This window comes from Oryzias latipes, chromosome 3 (assembly GCF_002234675.1).
Source record: "Oryzias latipes chromosome 3, ASM223467v1".
In the NCBI taxonomy this organism is placed as follows: domain Eukaryota; kingdom Metazoa; phylum Chordata; class Actinopteri; order Beloniformes; family Adrianichthyidae; genus Oryzias; species Oryzias latipes.
The window spans coordinates 35770522-35794032 of NC_019861.2; the positions used below are offsets into that span (position 1 = coordinate 35770522).

A 23511-nucleotide genomic window follows, 5' to 3' on the forward strand; every position below is an offset into this window, starting at 1 on the left:
AGGAGAACATCACCAGCCTCAGCTCTGTGGAGCAAAGTGATGGGCCTGAATGCTCAAGCTGGAGGGGAAAACCGATGATCATTTTGACGCTAAATTAGAATCATTTGGTCGAACTTTAAAAAAATTCTGGACGATTCGGCGTCAGATTCTCAACTTTTGTCTGATCAGTCACAGGCTTACAGATCAGCTGACGTTTCTGGAAAACCAGACTTTATATTTAATGAAACTCTGAAAAAATGAGGTAAACTTTCCTGCTGATCGTGTCTGGAAGAGCCCGGCACAGCAGATCCAGCAGATGGTAGAGGCATCTACATCTATCTGAACCTAGAAGAATCTAAAACAAGGAGAAACAGAACGGATCAAAACGACACAGCTGACAAGTGAACCCTGGTGTGAAGTTTACCAGCAGAGCAGTGAATCCGCTGAAACTCTCAGATTTTCACATTATGTTGCTTGTTTTCATGTAAGATTTTCCATGAACACCTGCAGAACATCAAACCGCTTTTGCCTTTTCTCCTGACCTCTTTGCTGGTTTTTCCGATCAGGTGCTGCATCTCCACGGTTCCTTTTGTGTGATGTGAGGACACAAGCCTCTGAAGTTCTCTCATCTTTTTTTCTGACATTTATGACACAGAAGATGGACCTGAACTCCCGTTTTTTCATTGAGCGGTGGATTTATTTCATTTTGAGCTGCGTCTGCTTTGATTTGACATTCAGGAAGTGCATAAAAAAACAGCTTTGAAGGATTCTTTATTTAGCTGCAGATGAACGCTAAAGAATAAGAGGGACTTCTAAAAAGATGCTTTTATCCGTTTCCCTGAGCTGAACCTCAGCGGCTGGTGTTCAGGTCCTCAAAGATGAGTCGGAACATCAAAGTTCTGGTCCACGCTGAGCTCTGCAGCTTTACCGTTCGCTCGCCGCGGCAACAGGCCGAGGCCGCACGGCCAGGCGCCAGCGCTCAACGCTGCGAGACGCCGTCACGTGTGCGGCTGCGATAAAGATGCAGGGAGGGAGACGGATGAGTGGCAGGTGTTTCCTCAGGAAGGTAGACAGAAAAAAAAAGGAGAAAACAGAGACGGAGGAGATGGATGCAGCAGACACAGCATCAGTCAGCATTTAACATTTTGCTTTCTACATTTTCTGTCACTCCTCCAGGAGTGATTTAGCCTCCGGGCTGTCTCCAGGTTATAGTCAGTCTCACTCAGCAACTACTGCTGCCTGACACACGCACACACGTGCACACACACACACAATCCAGCAACTTGGAAGTGAAGCAAACGGCAGAAGACATGCTGCAGCGTCGGTTTCCGTGACGATCTAATCGATGATCTGTTGTCAGGTTAACATGGAATTGATTGACTATTGAAAGGATTTTCTGAGTCTGAAACGTTTTTAAACGTGTAAGTCAGACATAAGAGACCGTTTTATCAGTTCTAATAATTAAATTAAAAGTTTAACCCCACCCCCTCCCCCCATGTCATCTGACCCACATTTGACATGACCCCCCCTGCAGGAACCATTTCGCCGCTTTGGTCATGACGCCGCGGGTGAAGAATGTCAGCTGTTGCGGGTTGATGGATTCTGGCGAGAGAGGCCTCCCCCCCCCCCCCCCCGACAAAAGCAATATGGGGAACGGGGGGGGGGGGGGGGGGGGGTGCTGGACACAGAGTGAAAGCGTTTGTGAAATTACAGCTGCGAGGTGACTTCTCCCAGGAAGTAAACATTTGTATATTAAAATTAATGAGCGTCGCCTGTGAGAGCGTTTGTTTGCTCGTGCACAAAGCATAAAATTGAAAATACTTCTAGAAGTCTTTAAAAGGTAGAGAGCATGTCAGTATATGAAGTTCAGCTGTCTGGGGGGGGGGGGGCACAAAGTGAATCAGATTCTTTATCTATTTATTTTACAAACATCCTGGTTTTGCTGCATCGCTGCTGCAGTTTCTCTGGTGCAACCAGACGTGTTGTATGTGTGTGTGTGTGTGTGGGGGGGGGGGGGGGGGCACATGTGTGCAGCTGTCACATGGTGGGGTGCTCACAGCTGTTCCAGATCACAGAAGTCTGGTTACGACACGGTTACTCCATGTATCATGTTAGTGCTAAACTTTTTTTTTTTTTCTAAGGGGGGGGGGTATTATATGTAACTGAGCAGAGTTTCTCTCTCAGAGCAAAGTTCTGCATTAATGCAGAGTTTCTGTAGTGAAAAGCAGCGTCTATGTGGAAACTTTTAACCTGTGTGTGTGTGGGGGGGGGGGGGTCCTGGGGGCGGAGCTAGTTTCTGCTCCACCTGCTGAGCCAGATGGAAGGAGATGGGGGGGGGGGGGTCAGGATAGTTCCAAGACGGGGGCTGAACACCCCCGTTCTAAACCGTTTGATCTCTACATTTGATGAATATAAATTTTCACAATAAAAGCCCTTTTAACAAGGAAAGTTTTTATTTTAATATATTTTTAAACTCAACCTAAATTTTTATGCCATAAATCGATTATATTTGATTTCATTTACTGACTTTTTACAAAAATATTTTGGCGTCATTATTTTAGTTTTTCCTGAAAAAATATAAAAAATTCAAATTTCATCGTGAAAACTGAAAATCTTTTGTGTCACTTTTTAAAATGTTCTGTTCACTACAAATAATTCCATTCCACCAATGAAAAGCTATTCATGTTATTTGAAAGTATTCAAATGAATCCAAAGAGACATTTATGCCTGGTTTTGGAGAATTCCCCTGGGAATGAAGGGATGCGGTTTACACCAACACACCGCTGTTCTGGTTCTGTTCTGCTGGTGCCGCTTTTGACGCAGTAGATCACCAGAACCTTTTGGATAGACTTAGGTCTGGGCCTCCCTGGAACTGTTCTGAAGTGAGAGAGGTGGTGCTTTGAAAAAAAGATTAAAAATAAAAAAAACTGACAGGCTGCTAAACCAGCCGACTAAGTCAACTCAATATAAGAACCAAAAAATCAGCATGAATGTGTTTTTTTTTGCTTTGTGTTTCATTTAAAATAGTCTTACTTGACTATTTTGTTTTTATCTGGAAGCAAAAACCTTACCCCTGTGCTATCCTAGGGTCTAGATGACCCAATTCCTTGTGAGTTGGGTCATCTAGACCCACTAGACAGTGCTCTGAACCTTTTTTCTTCAATGATTTGTGATCTTCACTGGTGTACATGGATTATATGAAATCTTTCCACCTTTATCCACCTTTGTCATGGTAGGGAGAACACGTCAATGGAAGGGGGGGTCATCTTGACCCCATAGGATAGCACAAGGGTTAAACAAGCAACGGAACCGATTCACATGCAAACATATTTGCACACGGTTGAAGGAATGTGTGTGTTTAAGCAGATATACACGCGTGTGTTTCTTGTACTTGATGAACATGAATGTGTGTGTGTGTGTATTTGTATACAATGTGTGTAAATGTACACACATCAACACATTGGTTGGGACAGAAGCATTTTGATAGTTTTTCTGTGTGAAGTTTTCAACCATCAAAAGGAATTTCCCCTTTATGACCTTATTTTTTATTTATTTTTTTATATATCTGGAAGTAACAGATTTTTTCTTTTTTATCTATTTTTTTAAAGTAGAGAAAATACTTCTTGGAGTACTAAAAAACACTCGTATTTTTTCACAGAGCGTGACTTTGAAAAGCTTTTCCAAACCTTCGAATCCGGTCCCTTTATTCCCAACAGCAGAACCGATTGAGTCCGGATGGAACCGCACAGGCCCGGTTTCACTCAAACATGTGAAGCTCTCCTGTTATATTTCCAAAATACTGCAGATGATCCATAATAGGGTTTTATTAAAACTAATGTTTGTATACACCCTTTTTTTCTCACTTCTTTAAATCTTTTTTTTATCCTGTTTTTTATCTTGTGTGCAATTTCATTAAAAAAACAACCCCCCCCTCCCCCTTCTCCAATTTGGAGATTCAGTTTTTTATTTATTGTTTCTCACAGCAGGTAAAAAAATTTTCTGCCTTTACATTAAAAACATTGTTTATTCTCAGTAAGTTATAAGAAACCATGAAAGTACAGAAAAACCCCAAACATGTTTGATATTTGAATGAAAATGATCTAAAAAATGATAATAATAATAAACGCCTCCTCGCTGCTTTATTTTCACTTCTATCCCTAAAGTTTGTGTTCATGAAGAGGTGTATTGTTTAACCTTTGACCTCTTAACCATTCGCTTCCTCTCGTTTGCGAGCGCATCTGTTTCCGATCAGGACTTACGCTGCAACTGTCCAAAAGATCGGCCTTCCTGCATGCAGCTCGTGTTCACGCGCGCGCCGTGCACGGGCGGCGTGAAAGCCTCATTACACGAGCCTCAAACACGGCTCGCTGCTGTAAACATGCTAATATTTCTTAATGGCGCACTCCTGCATTGATATGCGTGTGAACTGTGGGTTCCACCCGCCCAGCTGCTCATCCGCTCAGTCGTCGGCGGCGCCGCCACCGTTCCCGAGCCCGCCAGCTCCCTGGTTTTTCATTAATATCAAGTGATTGAGCGGAACATTAGCAGATAAAGCTGAGACTAAGACGACACAGAAGCCGTACATGCAGGAATAAAAGCCTAATGCCATCACTCAGCCCGCTCCAGAAAGAAGCCATGGCGGCACCGCCGGGCCGACCGTCCAGGAAGGGCCGGGTGGAGCCCCCCTCCTCCTCCTCCTCCAAAGAGTTACACCTACAAAAATTAGAGCTAAAAATGCATTCGGAGCATCGACCTGCCCCCTCTCGGGGTGAAGCGTGTCTTCATGCTCGCCCGGCTGGTTATTTTCAGAGCAAAAGAAGAGCACATCAGTTTTTATTAGCTTAATAAATCACCTTTGTTGTCAATCAAGCCGCAGAGAATAATTGGATATGGTTGAAGCCTTGCGTGATGGATTATAAATCATTCAAGATTAAATTAAAAGATAATGCACAAACTTAATGGTTTGTGTTTTGCAGTCTAAATTGCCTGGGAGCAGTGCTATTTTCCGGCTTTATTACAAGCCGTTTTTCTTTCCTCCCAAAAGCCCTCACATTTTACACCTTTTACTGCCTGGATGGAGCTCTGCCACGGCTCTTTTACATCCACACCCCCCTTCTGCTTTTAACCCCCCCCCCCAATTCAGGCTTTTCTTTTGTCAAAATGTTGGCGTTAATGCAGCGAGGACAAGCTCTCTTTTTGTACGTCTGAAATTGTTTTTGGCCTGTCTAGCCCCCCCCCCAGCTCAGGAGATGGGGGTAGAGAATAAAGCAAAAGGAGGATGAGGCAGGCAGGAAGACACAGGGAAAAAAGCTATATCATGTATATTATCCTCCGGCCAGTAAATTTAAGGGTGTCCGTTTGCGTTGGAACAGACCGGGCGTTATCATAATCGCCTGCTGCCTACTTGACAGGACCTTAAAGTGATCCTGTCGTTTTATTTACACCCAGACCAGTGTGTGATTTACTCTGAAATGCACTGGCATGCACACACAAACACGTCCTAACTTCCCCAGCGAGCCTGCTCGGGTAGGTTGGATGACATCTTTTGATCAGAGCTGTCCAAAGAGATCAAAGCAGACTGGCAAGTAATAGATACCCGGCAACTAACCAGACTGCGGTGCTGAGTCTGTGTGTGTGTTTCCGTGCACGCTCACGCGCGTGTGTGTGTGTGTGTGTGTGTGTGGGAACCCGAAAACATTCCTGCCCTCACTTTTTCATGTTTTATGCATCCCAGTTTTCTGGTTGTTGTGCGGCGATGAACTCCATTTGTGTTCCGCCTTTTAGCGAGTCGCATCTGTGGACCGATGTGGAAAATATCAAGGAAATGAGGAAAAAAATAAAGGGCTGGTATTGGAGAGGCCGCTCATGTGAAGCGTGAGGAGCAGGTCTGAGGAGGAGGAGGAGCGAGGAGACGAAGGGTTTGGAAGGCAGGAGGCAGAGCTGTTGGAGAGAGGAGGAACAAATGGGAGACAGTGGGAGTGATGGATCTTGTTCGGCCCTGCTCGGCTAACCCCCCACACCTGAGCGTCCTGGCGTCTCCGGAGAGCGGCGCTCATGACTCCAGGCTGCCCTCTGGGCGTGCGCCAGTGTCAGCCATCTGAATAACAAAGAACGGCCAGAGGACAGTTTACTGACACTGCAGAGATGTGAGTGGATGTGGACATTCTCACACCAACACTAGCTTAAGATGCAACAAGCTCATACGTTTGACACAGACCAGCAGCTTCACATTTACCAAACTCATCCAACGTCTATAACCAAACGATACCAGGAGGTGACCGATGTGGATGACTACGGTTTAGATTTCATCCCTCCTGTTTTTGTTCATTAACCTTTTTTTTGTGTGTGAAATTTTGTAAAGGAAGAAGTAAATTATCTAAAAACTTGGTGCCAAGATCTTACAAAGTGACTTAAAAGTCAGGTTTAGTGGGGGGAAAAATATTCATATATATATATTTTTTTTAAGTCTGCAAACTTAGTTTCTGCAAGATTTCTGATAAACATGAACATTTGGGATGCTTTTTTCTTATTATTACTTTTTTAAATTGTAAACATTCTCGATTCTCTGAATGCAGCTTGAATTTTGACTCATTTTTCCTGTAACTCATGTTTGCACGCTGTAGTTTGTTCACATGGTTTCAGAATCTCATCTAATCTGTTAATCAGAGTCAGGCAGGCATGATCAGTTCCTGAGGTTAACGCTGTGATCCAAAGCGATCAACAGGAAGCATGAAAGGCAAATGTAGACGAGCAGCTCTTCTTGTTCCCTCCAAATTCTGAAGGATTTCTATAAAATGTAACACAAATGACAGCAGAAACAAACGCATTCGTGGTCTCTGTTGGCCTGTGGGAGAAATGAACAGACTCTGGTGAGGATCTCCAGGTGTGACCTTGTTCTTTGTCACGCAGGTCAGGATGAGTTTTAATGTGAAAATAACCTTCAAGAAGAAAAAATAATTAACAGGAAACAAGAATGGAAATATGTGCAGGAAAGAAAGGATTAAGACTTCATGTTTAGTAGTCCGTCAAAGTGGCTAAATGTCCAAAATGTTACGAGAAACCCCCCCAAAACAAATGGAGTTAATACAACAAAGAGCAGTTATTGACAGATGATTTTGGTTCCATCAGAAACCTTTCTCCTGGCGGACGTCGGAGAATCCCGCCAGTTGCTCAGGCAGACATTAGCGCACATAGAACCGATTTTACCGCACATAGAACCCACTGGATCCAGTGATCCTCCAGGAGAAGCGGCTTCGCTTTTAGCCCTATATTCTACATTTATCGTTACTTTAACTGAACTTTTATGTAATTTAAACACACTTCCTGCAGACACTTTGGAACTTCTGGATGAAGATGTTCCAGTTTTACTATTTTGTGGACCAAAGCAAAAAGCCAGTAAATAAATAAATGGACTTATTTTCCTTTGTAGGTTTTAACTTTGAGAATTTAAGCAAGAGAGAAAAGGGTGAAAATATTCATGTCTGTCTGAGAAAAGTACAGTATAGGAAGTATGTAGTGAGGAGTTTTAATGCCTGAAAACATCTATAACTATTGTAAAGCAAACTACTTTGCAGATTTTTCCTACCACAAGTTAGTTTTAGAACAAAATTCTTGCGATAAACAATCGCTGTACATTAATGACGTAAACGGTTGAACTAATTCATAAGACACCAAGTTTCACCTTTGTTCAGGTATGGTAGTCATTTCACTATCTATGTATATATTTGTCATTATTTTCAGAGAGGAGCAGTTTCCAGCTGACTCCCACATTATAAAGTCCAACTTTGAATTAAAAAAAATGTTTGTGTTTTATATCTTTATTGAGAAGCATGTGTGGGGAGGGGTTAACGGTCATCTGCTGTCCTTGGAGTTCAAATTTGTGCCATAGAAGTGGCGTGTTTTTTTTTAAATGGCAGGTGGGGGTGGGACTTAACAATACTCTCTCGTTATGTTTATGACGCCACTCCCCAGATTAACGAGGCAACACTAGCTGCAAAAGTACAAAAGTCTAAAGCTGAGTAAACCTGTAGTGAATCAACCACTTGTTAGCAGTTAATGCTGGAAATATCAGGAAAGAGGAGAAGGAATGACTTTAATAGTGTTATTACACTTTATAGTTTTTATGAACAACATTGGTTTCTGGCCTCTTTATACTCATTGTTGCCATCATCACATGACAGAACTCAATCAAAATGATCTCGCCCGTGCAAAATGAAACTTTTTCTTGTGTTAAGTTAGAGGAACTTCTCTTTCCTTTTCCCTGAAATCTTACCGACGTATAAAGCAGAAAATAAACGTTTGAGCGGCGGAGAAACTCAGCCAAACATCCCGCTCAGACATGAGGGTCGTTTGTGACATCACGGTTCCCCAAAGCAGGAGGAAGAGGCGTCATCTTCTGCATGTTTGGCGAAGCCTTCCAGATCAATCCAACATCTTCTGGGATGAATGACACGCCTCCTGACTCACTGCGCTCGATGGATTCACGCCAAACGCGCACACACACACACAGGTGATCCAACCAATTTGTCTGTGCATGTCAGATCACAATAATTAAGCAGCATCGATCTAAGATTCAATTAAGTTCATTAAATGCAGGTTTCACCCTTGATTGGAAAAAGACGGCAAACGGTGGCGAGGAGCGAGCGTGGAGATTATCCCCCCTCAGCTCAGGCTGCCTTCAAGGACCGCACAAAAAACCTGGAGAAGGAAGTTTTCTTTTCGTGTCAGATGAGTCTCAGGGAAAAAAGGCCTGCAGAGTCTGGAGTGGACAGAGCACCCCCCCCCCCCACACACACACAGTCTGAGGCAGAGTGTAAACAGACGGCGCTGGCGTGCCTGCCTGTCTGTAAAGTGGTTATATAAGCGTAATAGACTGTTTCCTCACATCAGAACATCTGCAGGTTGCAGGAGGATTTCCTCACTTTCTCTGTAGAGATGCTTCAGCTTCCTTTTCTTCTCAGGTATTTGACTAACTCTGTGTTTGCACTTCTGCATCGCTGCTGCTGCTGCTGCTGCTGCTGCTGCTGCTGCTGCTGCTGCTGCTGCTGCTGCTGCTGCTGCAGTCATCCTTGGTTGATTTCACGTCAAGGAATTTTGTTTAAAAAAAAACTTCCTGGTTTGCATCCCCCATCTCTGATCATTCCAATCAGATTCAGGCTCCGCCTCCTCTCACCTGCTGACACGTCATCTCAGTCTCACCTGGAACCTCCGCCGTCTCTCTCCTCAGTAATTAAAGGCGCACCTGCATCACCGCTGTGTTTGGCGCCGGCGCCGCTCCTGCAGTTTTGTTGTTTCTCCGGTTCATGTCAGAGTTTCTGCGTCTCCGCTGTGAACCCCCGAGTCTGGGCCAAAGCCAGCAGCACGTGTGCACGTGTGCACGTGTGCGTGTTGGTCTGCGTGTGGCCTCAGTGTTAAATTCTTTCCAGAATCCCCCCCCCCACTATAACACATCAATCCGTGTCTCTTTAGTCCTCCTTGGCTCTCCTAACATCGTGGATTCTGCCGCAGCTTCACTGCAGTTTCTGCTGTAATAAATGCAGAATAAATGATGAATGAACTCAGACGCCGGTTCTTCGGGTCACAACGGTTCCACCGGCTGGAAAACTGAGCTCACACAAAAAAGGCAACAATAATAATGATTATATTTCTCGTAGACAAACTCCAGGATGGCCATGAACGCATCAGCACCCCGGAAACCAACGCCAACATGTCTGCCCCCCCCCCCCGTTAAGGGCAGCTTTCCATGTGTGCGAAGCTGCAGTCTTGTGTTTAATTATTGACAGTTTTATATACTGATCAACATCAGCATTGCTGAATAAAACCATTTGTTCATTTTGTTTTTGTTTACATAAACATAATTCTAAACCAGTACTCAACATTTTCTCTTCACGTCACTTTAAGTCATCTGGCAAAAGGGAAGAATTGACTCTTAAATAAATTGTAAAAATAAAGAGTTACATTGCAAAAAAAATGTTACCTTTACAACAAATATTATTAAGCAGAAGTTTAAGATTTGAGTTCAGAAAGTTTTCCTATTTTTTAATCAAATGTTTACATTTCTGAACGTTTCTTGATCCATTTCATTAGTTTCTTAAATTCAGATGCTGGAAAGATTAATAAGGAGGTGTGTGTGTGTGTGGGGGGGGGGGGCTGTTTGGTGGGTTACAGACCAAAACATTTGATGAATGCTTCTAAAAAAAAAAAAAAAAACTACACATATGGTGGCATGAATGAATTTTTCAATCAGTTTGTAAATGAATAAATTTATCACCTGGTAAAGACCCACTCAGATGAAAATGGTGTGTTGGTTGTTTTTAACATTTTCTTGTTGCATTTTTCTGATGATGGAGGACATATATTAAGAAAATTAAGCCTAAAATGTCATATGATAGTATTATTTTTATTCAAATCATTGTTGATCAGAAGCAGATGAGAAAAATGCTGTTTGAAAAAAGTTTGTTTTTGCGACAGCTCCCTGCTCCGAGCTCTCGGCAATTTTAAAGGGAAGGGGGGCGGGGTTGCTTTGTGCTGCCCACAACTCTAGAGGGGAAATTCTAATGAACTCCTGCCGCTCTGCAGAAACTATGTCCTCGAAAAAAAGGCACGATCATAATCAAAAGACCACTGGGAACGCTTTGAAAATAGATCAGAAGATAATCAGAGAGCATTGTTTGATAAGATTCAAAGCATGTTTTCTAAAACCAGACAATACTGTAACATTTAGGCTTCAGATTTCTCCATCATCTTACTGAAAAAGCGCACGTGCTTCCTGCTGCATGTAGGTGGACGTCTGCCTGCCTGCCGGGCTCCTCTGCATTTCAGACGCCGATGCTGTCACCCAAACTCAGCTAAAGGTGATTTCCCGCCGATGGTCGGCCATGATGGAGCGCCTCGCCCACAGCATTGTTCTCTTAAACAGCTGTTGCTTTGGCATGATGCAGAACAGATGGCGTGTACATACGGGGCTACTCAGCTGCACGTATGTGCAGGCAGTAGATGCGTCTGAGACAGCAGGGGAGGGGGTGGCGAGGAAGCTCTGGGGTGCAGCGTGGTGATAAATCTCCAGTTAGAACCAACAGCAGAAACGGATCCAGCCAGCTTTTGAGTCTGTTACAGAAAAAAAACGCTTTGTTTTTTTTCTTTCCTGGCGTGTTCGCAGCGTTTCAGCAGTAACCCTGTCGGTGGACTGATAGCAGGAACAGATTGCACTTTCAGCAGAGGAACTCCAGTGGCAAACAGTTTCTGCACAACACCACTTTGATTCCATGTGTGTGTCTGTGTGTGTGTGTGCGATACAGAGCGACGTGCAAAGTGCTCTGGGATATCTGCGTCTCTCTGCATCTGTTTATCCTGCGGCGGTGTTGTATCGTCACCGGTGGCAACGAACGGCCTGACATTGACAAAGACTCCTCTCTGTTCTGCTGCTGATGCTCTGCACACGCGTGCATGTGCGTGCACACGCGTGCATGTGCGTGCACACGCGTGCATGTGTCTGCACACACCCGGCTGGCAGGTTCCTGCAGGATTATCACAAAATGGAACATAAAAAAAATGTTTTTAGTGAACAGGAACAGGGGAATTGTGTTGCCTCATCAAAGCCACTGATGTTAGCCGTGGATTTGTCGGTTTAGATGACTCTTTTTCTGCAGCAGATTCATTCTCGCACTTTTTTGGCTCACAGTGCTTTTTGTTCAAATCGAGGATGTTCCAATTCTTAAAAACGTTGTGCACTTCCAGAGCAAAGGTCTCAAATCAGGCAATTCAGCAGTGATTTTCAGATTTATGATTTGGAATCAAGCATTTCCCCTTGTGGGCTGCACTGTGGCGTAATGGTTAGCACTCTCAGGGACAGGAACCTGGTTTGAATCCCAGCTGGGTCATTTCTGTGTAGAGTTTTCTCCAGAGAGTCCAAAACATACTTCACGCGTTAATTAGTGATTTTAGAGTGCATGTGGTTGTGTGGACCTGTGTCCCAACTGTAGGTTTGATAGGCTCCGGCAACTCCATGACTCCAGAAAAACTATTTTAGACATCATCTAACCTTTGTTGTTGTTGTTTTACAATATGTCTAGGTTTTTTAACCCTTGTGCTATCCTAGGCACTTTAACATTGGGAGTTGGGTCATTTAGACCCACTAGACAGTGCTCTGAACCTTTTTTCTACAATGATTTGTGATCTTCACTGGTGTCTATGGATTACATGAAATCTTTCCACCTTCATCCACCTTTGTCATGATAGGGAGAACATGTCAATGTAAGGGGGGGGTCATCTAAGATAGCACAAGGGTTAATAAATCTCCTCACTGCACACTTTCTACGCTTTTATCGGACAGACACAAACATTTTCTCTCTTGTATAAACTATCAAAGTTCAAACTTTATAGAATGAAAACAAAGCTCTGATTGCGATCAAAGATTTCTGTAGATTTGTTGAACGTCACTCATTCTCTACACAACCAACAAGGAGATTCATTTACAAGATCTACAGCTAATCAGGATGCAGAACACAGTCGACTGTAAAAAAAAACAAAAAAAAAGTGCAGTATCGCACTAAGAAAAGTCAAACCAATAGTTTACAAAGCTATTATGCACTATTTTCAGTAGTGCAATAGTAGTTGTAGCTCATTTCACCATAAATTTGGTGATGGAGCTCCTTGATTTTTTTCCGTTAGTGTTAGGATTTGCTTACACATCTTGTTCTACTGCTTTTGCTTGTTTAGTGTTTATGAAGTTACTTTAAAGTAACTATAAAGTCTTCATCCCTCATTTCAGACTTTTTTTTTATTTCTGTCAGTGTTTGTAGCTCGTCATAGCTTTAGCATGAGTGCATTTTTTCAGGACATACAATGTTCAGGTGACACAAAACACCATGGTTGTGTAGGAATTCCCTCAATACTCACCACACTATATCTAAAAAAAACTTTAAGTGTGTCCGAAGCTACAATTCCAAAATCCAGTACCCTGGAAATTTCCAGAGAATTCTCTGCGAAAAACCAGTGAATCGATGCTTAGTAGATTGACAAAAATAGACCACAATGCATTGCATTCGAACTAATTCTTATTTGAAAAAATGTTTTTTAAAGTGAATTCATAAATAGTCTTTGTAAAATGTTCAGAATGAATAGTCTTTCTTAGCCTATGCATCTTTAATAACTTTAATAAAGGTATTTTAAAAAGTACTTTAACTAAGCCTATGACTACATTTCTGCAAGATAGCATATAAGTATGTTTGTGGTTTACATCAAAGTATTTTGCTTGAAATTTCCCAGACTAAGAATTTCGTACCTGGAATAAGGCAACACAGTTCTTTGATTTTATTTTTGAATACGTTGTTTGAAGGTAATTTGGTTTCTTTCATTGAGTGTCTTGGATGCCTTTTTTTTAGTTTTTGCTCTGAAAGTTGGTAGAGGAAACCTCAACTTCCTTCAAAACAACTTTTCCTTTGTTTTAAATCTTCTTTGTATGTTGTGTGGCAGACATTTCTACGCATTAATTTTAGAATACTTTGATAAATCCATGAATTTCAGTATCTTTTTACTGATTGCATCAGATGGAAATCTGTAATGACTGTCACAGATAATTCCTATTTCCTATTTTGTAGTGTATAAAAAATGGATTTAAGTCTGTTTTACAAGTGTTTCCCCAAATTTCAATACAGAACCAGCAGAATATGATAAATGTTCTGTGAAATATGACATGTTGATGATGTTTTCTTTTTCAGTCAATAGAATTTTACAAACAGATGCAGATAAACACTAAAAAAGCAGAATTGTATAATTTTACTCATTTGTTCAGCCGTGGTGCGTGCAATCCAAATCACAAAGTGAGCGGAAATCATTTCAAGTGAAACAGCTTTTTAACAAAAGAAAACATTTAGATTTAGAAGTCAGGCTTGCAATTCGTCTTGATGCGTCTCTTCTGTATGATTTCCAGTGTTATTTTTCTTAAACTAGACGGATTTGAATATAAATTAAAAGTTGCAAGCCTTCTCCCTGCAGCTAAAGTGTAAATAATAACTTTAAATTTTTTTTCTAATCTTTGGTAATTGAAGCAAATGGGTTTTGCAGAGAGAGATTCGTGGCATGCAAACGTACACGCGTTTTTTCGTGTTTTTATTTATGCGGAGGCGAGGGCTGAGCAGTGTAATGAGTGAAAATGCATGCTTGATTTAAATGGTGAGTGTGTCTGTTAGTGAATGCATTAGAGTCTGCAGAAGAAGCGTAAGACATATTAATTGACAGACAGGAACCGCTGTCTCCGAGGTTGATACAAGTAATTTATTACTTCAGAAACGAATGCCACCGCCAGAATGTGCTTCATTAATTTCAAATTTAGCTTTAATTTCAAGCTGTTGCCCCTTGAGAAGAATAAGGTGGCAAGTTCTCTTTGAGGAGACTTTTTTTTTCCTCTTTCACTTCATCCTTCTGTTTTCATCCCTCCGTTTCCCTCTCGTTGCCTGACGTTTTGCAGTATTGAACAAATGGCAGGCGGGGGGGGGGGGGGGGGGTCCTTTCAGGAGTAAAAAAAATGCTTCTGTAAAAGATCAAAGTAAGAACGGATGATAAAGATCTTGTGGATGAATTAATAACTAATATGTGCTTTTCTGTTTCCGTCTGGGCAGCTTACGTCCCCGAGGATGAGAAAGAGGCAGCCCTGTTGGATGAAGAACGCGACGGAGAAGACTCGGCCCAAGAAGGCGAGGAAGCGACAGTCAAGAACTTCCTCTTCAAGGACAGACCAGGATCCACCGGCATCCACGACTCCCCCAACGCTGCAGATTTCTCCGGTCAGGAGATGGACAGCGAGTCTCACCTGAGTGAGTCCAGCGACAGAATGTCCGACTTTGACAGCTCCTCTATCAAAAATGAGGAAGATGTCCTCTCTAAAGAACCTTCCAACGGGCTGTCACCGTCCGCTTCTGCCATGATGGCCACGGCTCCTACCTCGCTGAGTGGTGACGAGGCCATGATACCTGCGACCGGGTCTGTGGCCGACAGCCTCGAGAAGATGAAGGCCATTTACACCTCCTTCCTGACCAATTCCTATTGGTCGACTCTGAACTTGAACATGAGTCAGCCGCCTGCAGAGAAGCTGCCTCGCAGTCACAGCAGCAGCAGCAGTAGCAGCAGCAGCAGCAGCTGTGGGAGTGGAGGTTATGACTGGCATCAAACCGCTATGGCTAAAACTCTGCAGCAGGCCTCCCAGAACCACCACAACAGACTGAGCATGGCTCAACACCCCACGGTGGCCGTCTCCACGGCGTCCACGGAGCCCAACCTCTTTAGTACTGTTCAGCTCTACCGGCAGAGCTCCAAGCTGTACGGCTCCATATTTACCGGTGCCAGCAAGTTTCGCTGCAAGGACTGCAGCGCCGCATATGACACTCTCGTGGAGCTCACGGTACACATGAATGAGACCGGACACTACCGCGACGATAACCATGAGACAGACAGTGAGGGCACCAAACGCTGGTCCAAGCCCAGGAAGCGTTCCTTGCTGGAGATGGAGGGCAAGGAGGATGCACAAAAAGTTCTGAAGTGCATGTACTGCGGACACTCCTTCGAGTCTCTCCAGGACCTGAGCGTCCACATGATCAAGACAAAACACTATCAGAAAGTGCCTCTGAAGGAACCCGTGACGCCGGTGGCAGCTAAGATCATCTCCTCCGCCCGAAAAAGAGTCCCCATCGACCTGGACATCCCAAGCTCGCCTGACTCCACAGGAGGCACCACCCCCAAGCCCATTTCCCTCAATGATGACATCCTTCAGAAGATCAACAACCCCTACATCACCCCTAACAACCGCTACGGACACCAGAATGGCGCCAGCTACGCCTGGCAGTTTGAATCCAGGAAGTCGCAAATCCTGAAGTGCATGGAGTGTGGCAGCTCCCATGACACGCTGCAGGAGCTCACTGCACACATGATGGTGACGGGACACTTTATCAAAGTCACAAACTCTGCTATAAAGAAAGGTAAACCCGTCATCGAGTCGTCGCCCCAGGCCCCCATGTCCAACTCAACAACTGAGGAGAAGGTGCAGTCTGTTCCCCTGGCTGCCACTACTTTCTCCCCTCCCCCTGCCCCAGTGCCTCCTCCAACCAGCTTGTCTCCCACTGCAATGGTTGTGGAGATAAAGAAGGAAGAGAAGGAAGAGGGGTGCACTGAGGAACCCATCATCAACAACACACTCAAAGACAAGAGGGAAGGAGGGGAGGAGGACACTGAGGAAAAGTTTGATATTTCTTCAAAGTACACCTATCTAACAGAGGAGGACCTGGACGAAAGTCCAAAAGGGGGTCTAGATATTCTTAAGTCTTTGGAGAACACAGTGACGTCAGCCATCAATAAAGCTCAGAATGGAGCTCCAAGTTGGGGTGGGTATCCCAGCATTCATGCCGCCTACCAGCTCCCAAACATAATGAAACTCTCTCTGGGGAACTCCGGGAAGAGCTCCCCCCTCAAATACATGTTCCCCGGAGCTGAAATTCTCTCCCCCACTGGGAAGAGTCAAGCCCTGCTTTCACCTCCCAGCCGCCAGACGTCTCCACTTCCTAAAAATAACTTCCATGCCATGGAGGAGCTGGTAAAAAAGGTGACGGAGAAAGCGGTCAAGGTGGAAGAGAAAACTAGAGAAGCCAGTGCTGCCGTGAAGGATCTTCCTCAGAGACACGCTACGCCTTCGCCCTGCAACAGTGAGACGGAGAACGCAGCCCAAGGCGAGTCGCCCAAAGAAAACAGAGCAAACTGTGAAACCCCCAACAAGGGAAGCGGTGGGGGTCAAGGAAAAGACGGAAACGATGGAACCGACCACAGAGATTCAAATGGTAGCATAACCATGAAGGAACCAGTAGAGAACGGAGTGGAATCCCCGGCCATAACATCCCCCCTTCCTGCCACTCTGGGTAGCAGTACAACCATCATCACCGACCATCCGCCTCCAGAACAGCCCTTCGTCAACCCTCTGAGTGCTCTACAGTCAGTGATGAACGTACACTTGGGGAAGGCTGCCAAGCCTGCCTTGCCTTCCCTTGACCCAATGAGCATGCTGTTCAAGATGAGCAACAGCCTAGCAGAGAAAGCCGCCGTGGCTTCTTCCACCCCACCAGCGCACGCCAAAAAGACTAACAATGACCACTTGGACCACTACTTTTACCAGCAGCACATAAGCAACGACCAACCCATTGATCTCACCAAGGGAAAAGTAGCCGATAAAAGCAGCAACGGAGGCTCTTTGGGCTCCACTGCGCTATCTTCTACCACCTCCACACCGTCTGTGTCCCCCTCCTCTGCTGTAGCAATGACGAAAGCCTCAGCCGCTGTCGCTTCCTTCATGTCCACCTCCCCTTTGAGAGAAAATGCCCTGTCCGATATCTCTGACATGCTCAGAAACCTGACCGAGAGCCAGGCCACGTCCAAATCCTCCACGCCCACCAGTCAGTGCGAGCGCTCCGACATTGAAGGGGCCACACAGGAGGAGACTGAAGACATCTCTCCTGCCCAAAAACGAAAAGGTCGCCAGTCTAACTGGAACCCCCAGCATCTCCTTATATTACAAGCACAGTTTGCTTCTAGTTTAAGACAAACCAATGATGGCAAGTACATGATGTCCGACTTGAGCCCACAGGAAAGAATGCACATCTCCCGCTTCACTGGCCTTTCAATGACTACTATTTCACACTGGTTGGCCAATGTGAAGTACCAGCTGAGAAGAACCGGTGGCACCAAGTTCCTGAAGAACCTGGATTCTGGTCACCCGGTGTTCTTCTGCAGCGACTGCGCCTCACAGATTCGCTCCCCTTCCACTTACGTCAGCCACCTGGAGTCCCATCTAGGCTTTCGTCTGCGGGACCTGGCCAAGCTTTCGGGGGAGCAGCTGCTCACCCAGATATCCCAGCATCACCACCACCAACGTCACACAAAAGGACTCACTGAGAAACTTTTTGCAAACCTTCACCCAACCAGCCACCCTTTACCGTCCTCTTTGGCCACGTCCCTGCCCTCCTCTTTACCCATCTCCATGACCTCGTCCTTGACCACGTCTTTGGCCTCGACCAAGTCCCCGCCGCCGTCCCCCGAGGACGACGACAGCGGGGCCATCTACCAGTGCAAGCTCTGCAACCGGACTTTTGCGAGCAAGCACGCGGTGAAGCTTCACCTAAGCAAGACTCACGGAAAATCCCCCGAAGACCACCTCATGTACGTGTGTGAACTGGATAAACAGTAGCACTTTTCAGCGCGACTCTTCTAGCGCTCCGACATTTAAAACAAAAGAGAGGATTACGATGGAACCGCACAATAATTCCACAAAACTACGGCTAAGGGTGTGGGCACATGGTTTCACATTCAGTCTTGTAGCAGTTTTATTTTAAAGGTGAGGCGGTCTCACTCCACCCTCAAGTCTTTTGACTGAAACTGGACGTTTTCCTCAAAAGGAACAAAACTTCTGAGACATTCTGACATTTTCTGTGTTAAAAGGATTTACGCTGTTTTCTATTTTGGCATCTCTAAGGTGTGATAAGCTGCATGCATTAATAAAAAAACAGTTTAGTTAAACATTTTATAACTAAATCTGGTGCACTTTCCATGGTTTACATTGTTTTCTTCTGATTGTTCTATATTCTTTGTTTGTTTGTTTTGTTTAAGATAAAGTATTTTTATGCTGGAATCGGCATTGGAAGGTTTAACCCTCTGGGTACCTCGAGGCATTTCTACATCCGAGCAGCCCTGAACCTCCAGGTTTACCATTGGGAGGCTGAACTGCTTGTTTCCACACACATTTTATAGAGGAGAATCTCCATCACATTATTTGGAAAAATTGTTGACAAAATAAAAGCGTGGAAACAAAGCAGGATTTAAAAAAGGACACAATATTGGACTTTGGTTGATCAGGGGCCTATATTAATTCAGGTCTGTGTAAAATATGTAAATAGAACTAATTGCTGTCTAAATTATGCATCATTTTTATATTTTTAATTTAAAAAATGTCCTGACTATATGCTGGTTAAACAGTATATGAAAACAAATAAACTTGTTTTGCACAAAAGTTTTATAAATGTGTTATCAACAGGATGTGAAACAAAAAGACTAAACTCCATGTATTTCCAAGTCGTGCTCAAAGGGTTAAAGAGTTTTTTTTTTCCTTCAATCAGCAACTACTATACCTGTGCCCCTGTATGAACACTAAAATATTAAAAAGATATTAAAAGTTGTACAAAAAGATGCTACTTTATGAAATTATTCACCTGTAAACTGTTATTTATAAGTTGTTTTTAAAGATGCTGAATCTTTTTCCTTTTTTTTTTGTTCTCGGTCTGTTTAATTACTCTGCCATGACTCCACACTGCAGCTTTATCTTTTTGGGATATGAAAGGTAACCATGGTTACAGTGGCTTCTTGACTGACAAGTTCAGCTACGTTTCTGGCAGTTAATTTGCTGAAGTAACTGACATCTGCCAGTGTAGAGAAATAGCATTAAAAGAGAAAAAATAAAAGTTATGTGTAAAATAACGGCATGTAAACAGCACAGATCCGGTTATGTGTTCTGTGCTGTTAGTGTTTTTTTTTGTTTGTTTGTTTTTTTTGGGTTCTTTGGTTTTCTGTTGTTGTTCTTGACAATGAATCCCCATTATATGACTTGGTATAACCTTTTTTTTCTACTGCAGCATTAAAGAGACGGAAACGGTTTGGTTTTTCGCAGCAACGTATATGTGTGCGTTTTCTGTGCATCACGGCCATCAATTACCCGAGCGCTGTGCAGTCGCTAACGAGCACATTAGGAGCAGAGGAGAGTGTCAGCGGCTGGCGGTGACGAGCTGCAGACCAGCTTCCAGTGAGTGGCAGCGGCACGGCTGCCTGGAACACAAACACACACCTGCTGGCAGGTGCTCAGACATGCAAACGCTCACGGGGCCAAAAGCGCAGCCTCCCTGCAGCTTCAGGCCGAAGAAGATTCCAGGCTGTGCTGAATCATTCTGCCTCAGAAGCAGCAACAACACAAACCAATCCAGTTTGTTTTGCTTTAACAAGGTGTTTGAAGATGACAGGCTGGGCTGGGCCGTACCGTTGGCTGATGACGCAGGTACGGTTTGCTTCTACAGAAAAAAGGCTGTTTCTCCTGCAGAATCTGTGATGAGAAATGCAGCAGTTCAATCAAACAGGAGCAGCTTTTTTGGGACACAGTGTTCACTCTGGACTGGAAGAGGCTTGGTGCATATCTGGTGAATGTTCCTCCCAATCCGAGTCCCTGATTGGTCAAAGTTCAACTGCTTCTACCTTCAGCGCCTGTTTACTGGCTGTGCGTTTTGTACAGCCAAAGACCGGCGCATGGATGCTAAAGTTTTGGACGCAGACGCCCAAAACACGCGTATACGCACATCTGCATAGATTTTTAATTGAAAATGGTTGCTTGAACCTTTCAGTCAGTGTGAACATGGCATAAGTCGCAGGTGAGCAGGAAGCTGCAGGTGAGGCTCAGAGAAGATATTGCCTGCAGTATCAGAGGCGCAACTTTGCATCAAGGAAGTTGCATGAAAAAGGTTTTCCTGACTTTTTCTGCTGAGTCGTGCAAATAGCAACCAGACCAAGAGGTGCTGCACGTCCATCTGTGCAGGTTTCTGTCTGATTAGCTGGTGGACTGTGGAACATCAGAAGCTGCAGCTTTAACCTCTTAAGGTAAAATGGAAGCTAAACACCTAGTCACAGGGCTCCAGCTGAGCAGAATTAACTACTGTGGTAACAAAACACACATGTGGACGCCAGGTCTGAAGAAGTTAAGACTCCTTGATGCTCCACATCAGACAGGTAAAACGGTGTGCTTGCTGTGCAGGTGTGCAATTGACTTGGACTTGCTAAAAGGGACTTGTGAGCATCTGCGCTCACTTTAATCTTCAACTCTCAAAGAAGTTTAACCCTGGATGTTTTTGAGTGAGACATCTGCAAAACAATCCCACATCATGAACCCTCCACCACCGTGCTCAACAGTTGGCATTCGTCCAAATGTCCGCTCTGACTCTCTTCTCTGAGCTTTTGTAAATAAAAAAGGTTGTAGTGATTTTTTTTTTATTTGGGGTGGATTGTTTGCTTCAGGCATAAATTATTCACCTGAAACTCAAGCGCCGCCTCTTCAAATTATATTTAAAGGAGTCTAAAATAAATGCAGAGAAAAGAGACTTCAATAACAAAACATTTGATCCTTACTTTTTGTAAAAGTTTCTTCTTTATTTTACAGAAAAATAATTCACGAGAAATAATTAGATTCTAGAAAATTTTGTGGTTTCCTGCACCAAATGTTAATTTCTCCTCATTTTTTTTCTCTCGACACTTTTCTTTGCTTTGACAAGATCGGAGGAGAAAAATTATTGCCAGAGAAGCTGAGCAGGTCTTTGTTCATGACTGAACACACAAAGCATTCAAGAAGCAGCAGACAGGTAGACGGACTTCCGCCTGTCTACCACATGCAGTGACAAGGTGCCGCTGTCTGTGAAAATGTCAGCCTTCAGCTGTGAAGCCTCCCGTCTGGCGCTGTGTTTAAGACTCTCATTAGCCTCCAAGAAAATATGCATGGAGCTGAAGTGTAAAAAAAGCCATTTTCTGTCTTCCTGTCCTCTCATCAGGTGAGCAAAATTCTGGAAACCTTTGAGTTCTGGAGCTGGAGGTAACAGCAGTTCTGATTACCTGATCTGCTCCAGATAAAAGACAGCTAATAATCTAATGAAAGAGATGTTACCAGTTCTTGAATCAAACAATAAGAATATAGGTTTCCTGGAAAAAATTTAAAGCAAACACTGTAGAGCAAACAGGGAAGAAAATTGCATTTTTTAAACAATTTGCTAGCAAATTGCATCAATTAAAACAAATTAAAGAAATAAAAAAAAATTACTTTAAACTCCCTTTTGTCATATATCTGTCAATAACTTAGCAATAATAGTGCTCTGAGTTAGTAATGTGGAACAAAAACATCTACTCTTAAAGACCCACTCTGATCCAAATGGTGTTTTCTGTATTTTTAACAGTTTCTTTTGGCATTTTTCTGATGATGAAGCGCAGACATTAGGAAAATTAAACTTAAATTTGCTTTAAGGACTATTTCCTTCTTCAAATCGTCGTATTTGTGACGTAGAAAATACTCTGGGCGACCCACAAGCTTCCTGCTCCGCTCCATTCCGACGCATCGACCTGTAGAGAAATAGTTTTTGTTTTCCTCGTCTGAGCTGGAATCAGAACTCTTCGGCTGGACGGCTCCAATATTGCTGCCATTTTTGCTGCACCGGTAATGGTAGGTTGGGGTTGTGAGGGGCTGTAAGCTGGTGGGATTGTATGTAAAGATATGGGTGAGGGAAAGGAGGGAGGAGTTGCTCCGCACCAACCCTGCAGGACAACTAAGGAACTCTTGCTGCTCTGTAGAAACTCTTTTTTTGTTTTGGTAAAAACAACATCATCATGATTAAAAGACCACGACGGACGCTATGAAAATAGATGAAAAGAGGATCGGAGAAGGACTTTAACATTACAAGTTAGTCAGAAAACTTCCAGGATTTGACACAAAACCAAATCATAAATGAACAAACACTAAAATAATTCTCAGAGCATCATTACAGATCAGAACAATTTTATAGAGTTGTAGGTCAACACCCGTAAAAACAGATACAGCTACTTTGACCTGCAGTTAAAACAAAATCTCATTTTAAGCTCTCCATTTTGTCATCTTGACATTTTCTAAAATAAAAAGAATGATCGCGCCTTTCAGCATCATTGTGGGCCTCTATAATTGCTAAAAACTGAATCTGCAAAATTCTCATGTGAACTGAAACTGATCAAACTCCTGTGATCTCAAGGCAAAACTTCTGCAAAAACATGTCAGACATCAGGAATCGTCTTCCAAGTTTTTGTTTTAAAGATCTCAGTCCAGCCGATGTTTTATAAATGTCATCAAATATCCTGTTAGCAGGTTCAAAAACAATTTTCACCTCAAAATAAAGTCAGAAGTTGATCAAAAGGGACACACTTCACAGAGTGGGTCTGACGGAACCAAACAGAACCAAAAACTGGGCTGAATTTAAATGCTGAGCAATAACAAAACAGCTGCAGGTGTGCAGGCTGCCAACAGGTGAGAGGAAAGAACCTGCAGAAAGATGAAAACTTTCAACAAAGATTTCCCTTTTGGAGGGATTTATAGATGACAATCTAATAAGAAACTGAATGGGAGTGCCATAAAAAATGTTAAATTAAAATCAAAATGTAAACATTATGAAAAGATTTTAAATATAAAACAATAAATCCACAGAAAATCTAAGCCTAAAGTAATAAAGGTTTTTTTTTTTAAAGTGTCTGCTGCGATGAAGCTGAAGCTTGGCTTTGTGGATTTTAATTCACTTCCTGAAATGAAAAGGGACGACAGCGTGAACCCGACTTTAGCGGGAAGCTGTAACATCTCAACACTCCTCCAGGAGCGGCTGCGCTGTCGACACACCACACCCTCATTGTAGCCCACACAATGCAGCCGTCAGAGTCCCGGAGGAGCGCGGCGAGAGCCTC

General features: G+C 43.6%; 1 protein-coding gene across 2 annotated transcripts in view; it reads left to right on the plus strand.

The window, feature by feature from the left end:
* The window catches only part of tshz3 (teashirt zinc finger homeobox 3), a 36628-nt gene extending 16946 nt beyond the window's left edge, over nucleotides 1-19682 (plus strand). For both annotated transcript variants that reach the window (XM_011494251.3, XM_023953725.1), the window contains one exon: nucleotides 14598-19682. In XM_011494251.3, coding sequence (XP_011492553.1) covers nucleotides 14598-18202 — 3605 coding nt within the window. In that variant the 3' untranslated portion in view covers nucleotides 18203-19682. The remainder of the gene's footprint in view (nucleotides 1-14597) is intronic.
* Nucleotides 19683-23511: the final 3829 nt, after the last annotated feature.